Here is a 5117-nt window from a genome sequence, read left to right on the forward strand (position 1 = left end):
TCACTTCATGGCAAATAGATGGGGAAACAGTGGAAACAGTGTCAGATTTTATTTTGGGGGGCTCCAAAATCACTGCACGATGGTGACTGCAGCCATGAAATTAAAATATGCTTACTCCTTGGAAGGAAAGTTATGACCAACCTAGATAGCATATTAAAGAGCAGAGACATTATTTGCCAACAAAGGTCCGTCTCGTCAAGGCTATGGTTTTTCCAGTGGTCATGTATGGATGTGAGAGTTGGACTCTGAAGAAAGCTGAGCGCCGAAGAATTGATGCATTTGAACTGTGGTGTTGGAGAAGACTGTTGAGAGTCTCTTGGACTGCAAGGAGATCCAACCAGTCCATTCTAAAGGAGATCAGTCCTGGGTGTTCATTGGAAGGACTGATGCTAAAGCTGAAATTCCAATACTTTGGCCACCTCGTGCGAAGAGTTGACTCATTGGAAAAGACCCTGATGCTGGGAGGGATTGGGGGCAGGAGGAGAAGGGGACGACAGAGGATGAGGTGGCTGGATGGCATCACCAACTCGATGGACATGAGTTTGGGTAAACTCTGGGAGCTGGTGATGGACAGGGAGGCCTGGCGTGCTGCCATTCATGGGGTCGCAAAGAGTCGGACACGATTGAGCAACTGAACTGAACTGAACTGAACTGAAAGTCTTAAATCAGAGAGACATACCTTAGAGTTCACTGAGTATTTTGAAAGACTTCTGAGAGAAAGCCAGAACCCAGCAACTAAGAAGTTAGAGTCAGTGTGGCATAATAAAAAGAAATGGGCTTTGGAAACAAAGGCTTAAAACAGGGATTTCAAGTCCTACCTCTGCCCGCCTCTAGATGTATAACCTTGGTCAAGGCACTTTGCCTTCTCTGGACCTCATTTCCTTATCTGTGAAATGGAGATAATGCCACTTATATCTCATTGTGTAGCTGTCAGGATTAGAAAAATGCTGATAACAATTCCTGGCATAGAAAGGGCCAATTGAAAAAAAAAAAAAGAAAGGGCCAATTAATGGTAACTGTTATTAGGGTCAATCTGCCAACTGCCTTACTGAACATTCTGCAAGGCTGTATTTTCCTAACTGGCAAAAGGAACAAAACTGCTCTTGCATTCCCATGACTATATCCAAAAGGTTCCATTTTAGTAATCCATAATTAACCAAATAAAGAGCTTAAAGAATTCAGGACAAGAAGGCGCTAGCATGGCTGAACTCATTCTCTGCTGACAGCAACAAAGCCAGCACAAGGTAGATTCCCTTGCCAAAAAAAAAAGAATCTGCTTGAACATGGTCATTACTGATATTGATGTAAGCACAAACTAGTTGTGGTTCTTAAGCTCACAGATTTATCATCAGAAAGTTTTACCTTTTCTGAAATAAATTCTCTCTCACATTGCTTTCTCTACTGTGGTATGACATTCCTATTAGCCCATTTTCAAGAACACGGGAAAGAAATCCTCTCAAATATTTCTATTGCATTCACAGTGGACCGTATCATCCTATTTCACAGATCACTTCTTACAGAGATTTTTGGTTTGTTGAGTTCACTTACAAAGAAAGACATTATATACAAATATATGATAGCCATGGTGACAAGATCTGTCCCCAGAGCACCACAAGTTACAGGATGGAGGTAGATGCCAAAGATAAGACAGGACTGAATAAGCTGCACACCATATGTTCACTCTTATTAAATGCTGCACTTGGGAATTCTGACTCTTATAAAAAAGTTTATTTCCCTCATGTGACTGAACAGAGTAATGGTACTAAGAAAACTAATGACAGATACACAAGTAGAGTAAGGGAAACCATCAGTGGAGGGAAATAAGCTTAAGATAAATAAGCTTGTATGTGACAGTTTAAAAAGGAGAGCAACAGTCATCAATTACATGGTCAAAGGCAGCTATTTCAATCCTTAATACCTCCAGTCCCTCCCTACATTAAATAAAAGCAGAAGGGAGTGAAGGTCAGAATGATTATTTAAATAAACTAAAAAAACAATCCAGAAAGGTTCAACAAATCAAAATCACACTGCAGTCCCTTGGAGAGGTGACTTTCAACTTTAAGAAAGGTCAGTCTCGCGCACTTGTTTTAGTTGAGCTACTTCAATGTCAAGAAAGTTGAAGGTTCTACCCCCTAAAAGCCGCTCAGAAATGCCTGCAGTTGTGTCGCAGGGCTGCATCCTCGCCCAGAGCTTCGCCTGTTTAACTTCCAGTGGAGAAGCTGTTTTTTGGCTGCAATTAACATTGTAAGGCAAGCTCAGCCCTGTCTTTCATAGCCTTGAGGCTGCTGAGTAAATCTAGAATCATGGGACCCACATTTTAATGCTGGAAAAACAGGAAGAAGGTGGTTCAGCAACAAGGAAAATGGTCAAGAAATACATCTAGAATTAGGAAAAACAGGCTGATATGCTGGCCTGTCGTGTTGTTGACTGCTTTATATAGAAGCCATTGAATTGTATACACCTTTTAAAGGAAGCCATGGTGGTGCACTTAAGCCATGATTGGAGGAAGAAAAAAATAAAATCAACTCTTAACAATGGCTATAATTTCTTAAGCCCTTATTATATGTGCCAAGTTCAACACTAAGTCCTCTACAAATATTTCTAACCTTCAATCATATCAGTAACCTCATTTTGTAAAAGAGACAACTAAGACTCAGAGAATTTAGAAATTACCCAAAAGCTAGCTCGTAGGGGTACTAGGATTCAAACCCAGGTCTGCTGCATTGTAAATCCCATGTTCTAGAGGCCATTTGTTGGGGAACTCCTTGGCAGTCCAGTGGTTAGAACTCTGAGCTTTCACTGGTAGGACCCAGCATTCAATTCCTGGTAAACTAAAGATCCCACAAGCTGCATGGCAAGGTCAAATAAATAAAGGCAATTTGTTGAACACTATTACGCTTGAGATTTAATCTGTACATTTTACACAAAAAGACCCTTAATCACAGAATTTGGCCAAAGTTATAAAACAACTCAATTACAAATGTTTCAGATTTCCAGACTCATATCTAGGTACTACCAGCTTTGATGCTCATGTGGTGTTTGAATGTGTGAAAGTCACTCAGTCATGTCCAACTCTTTGAGACCCCATGGACTATACAGTCCATGGAATTCTCCAGGCCAGAATATTGGGGTGGGTAGCTGTTTCCCTCTGTGGGGGATCTTCCCAACCCAGGGATCGAACCCAAGTCTCCCGCATCGCAGGTGTATCCTTTACCAGCTAAGCCACCAGGGAAACCCAAGAATACTGGAGTGGGAAGCCTATCCCTTCTCCAGGGTATCTTCCCAACCCAGGAATCGTACCCGGGTCTCCCGCATTACAGGCAGGTTCTTTACCAGCTGAGCCACAAGGGACGCCATGGTGCCCATGCTGCCTCTCTTTCCCCCAATAATTCTGCCCAGATGAGTTTCATAATGCAAATGAGAAAGACACTGTCCTAAAGCATCATTAAACAAATTCCTTTAGTCTTGCTTCTGACATTATCACTATATTTTAGTAATTAGAATGCAAGAGTTCTCTGATTTACACCTTAACAATGAGGCTATTACAATCAGTTAGGCTCGTTACAAGGTTTCAACTCAGCTGAGTCCTGCACAGTGAAACCAATGCAGATTTCACATCACTTTCTTGCTGTTCTGATAAATCATTCACAAAACGAAAAACCCAGTATATCACTATGTTCGCATAATACCTCAGAAATTACAGCGATAATCCACAACCTGTTTTTGCAATATCTGCCATTTTTCTCTGTACTGATTTGCCTTCTGAGAGGACAGACACTACAGATAGTCATTGCAAGGGTAATACTGAGAATATCAAACATTCAGGCACATCTACTCCTTGGTGTTCTGAGACTACTGCCTCTTCATAACTATCTGAAAGAAGCTGGCAGCTGAGACAAAATCTGACAGTGATCGCCTTTCCCAAAAGTAGAAGCATTTCTTCCTAATACTTACGGACTATAATAAAAGAACCAATAAAAACAATCATTCTCTTCATACACAGTCTAACAATCCTGGTGACCAACTACTGAGCTGAGAGGACAAACCTCTGAAGAGAAGAGTGAAGTGAATCTCTCCATTACCCTATTACCCTTCTACTTTCAGAGAAAACCTAAGGATCTTGCAGTATGTGGAATGAAGGGCACGGCATCAGTACTGCTAGATGGAAGCGCCTGGCCACAGAAAGGCAGAGAGTCATCTGCTGTACAGAAACCAGACAACTGAGGATCTCAACGCGAGGTAACTACTCCTTACAGAAAAGATGTCCAAACGGCAAAGCTCTTTCAACCCTTATTACTGGGTGAACTCTCAGAAGCAGTAAGGCTTTTCTACACCATCGGGGTCTTCTCCCCGACAGTCTGGAAAATACACACGGGAGTAGGTTAGGAGTACAGAAAGGTGTAATACGAGGTGCCTCTCCTCTCCCAGCCTATTCCAAGTAGTAAGGGAGGGCGCTACCTCCATGTTATTCCCAGCGAAGTACGGCCGTACCACCTGGAGTCTTCGCCCCCCAGCACTGAGGCCCGGGTGGGGGCATCTCTAAGAGAGCCGGTTTAAGGGGAAAAGAGATGTCTCTACTTCCAGCATCAGAAGGGAGGGCGTGGAGAGTGGTGCCGCCGCGCCGAGAGGATCTGCGGTTCCCCACCACCCTCCCTCTCCGAAAGAGGCAGCCCGGCCCCAATACCTTCTTGACTGTGCGCGGCGCCTCGGTGACGGTGCCGTCGGGGCTGACCAGGGCTTCGCCGCCGTCCCGGTGCCTCTGATGCTGGTGGTGAGGGTCGCTCCGCTTCATGGCCGACGCCTGAGGCACTTTCCCAGCGGCCGGGCTGAGAGCCGCTGCGGGGCCCGATCCCGGACCGGGGGCTGGGGGCCGCTCCGCGGCCGGAGCTGGAGCTTCAGGGTCCCCACCACCCGCTGGGGGGGCCATGGCGCTCACGGCCGCTGTGCTCAGTCCCAGCTGCGGCTCCGCCTCGGAGGGGCTCAGGTCCTTCAGCTCCACCTCAGGCACCTTCGCGGCAGCAGCTGCTGACACGACCTGCACCGACATCACCGCCCCCACTCGCAACCGCCGGCTCAGACTCTAGCTCCGGCTCGGCCCCGCCTCCCGCCTCCCTTCC

At 45.5% G+C, this 5117-nt stretch overlaps 1 protein-coding gene across 2 annotated transcripts in view; it reads right to left on the reverse strand.

Moving 5' to 3' along the window:
* The window catches only part of AHCYL2 (adenosylhomocysteinase-like 2), a 193068-nt gene extending 187957 nt beyond the window's left edge, over positions 1-5111 (reverse strand). For both annotated transcript variants that reach the window (XM_010831688.1, XM_010831687.1), the window contains exon 1: positions 4685-5111. In XM_010831688.1, the coding sequence (XP_010829990.1) occupies positions 4685-5047 (363 nt within the window). In that variant the 5' untranslated portion in view covers positions 5048-5111. The remainder of the gene's footprint in view (positions 1-4684) is intronic.
* Between the last annotated feature and the right edge of the window lie 6 nt (positions 5112-5117).

The sequence above is a fragment of the Bison bison genome, unplaced genomic scaffold (genome assembly GCF_000754665.1).
Source record: "Bison bison bison isolate TAMUID 2011002044 unplaced genomic scaffold, Bison_UMD1.0 scf7180017864530, whole genome shotgun sequence".
NCBI classification, from domain to species: Eukaryota; Metazoa; Chordata; class Mammalia; order Artiodactyla; family Bovidae; genus Bison; species Bison bison.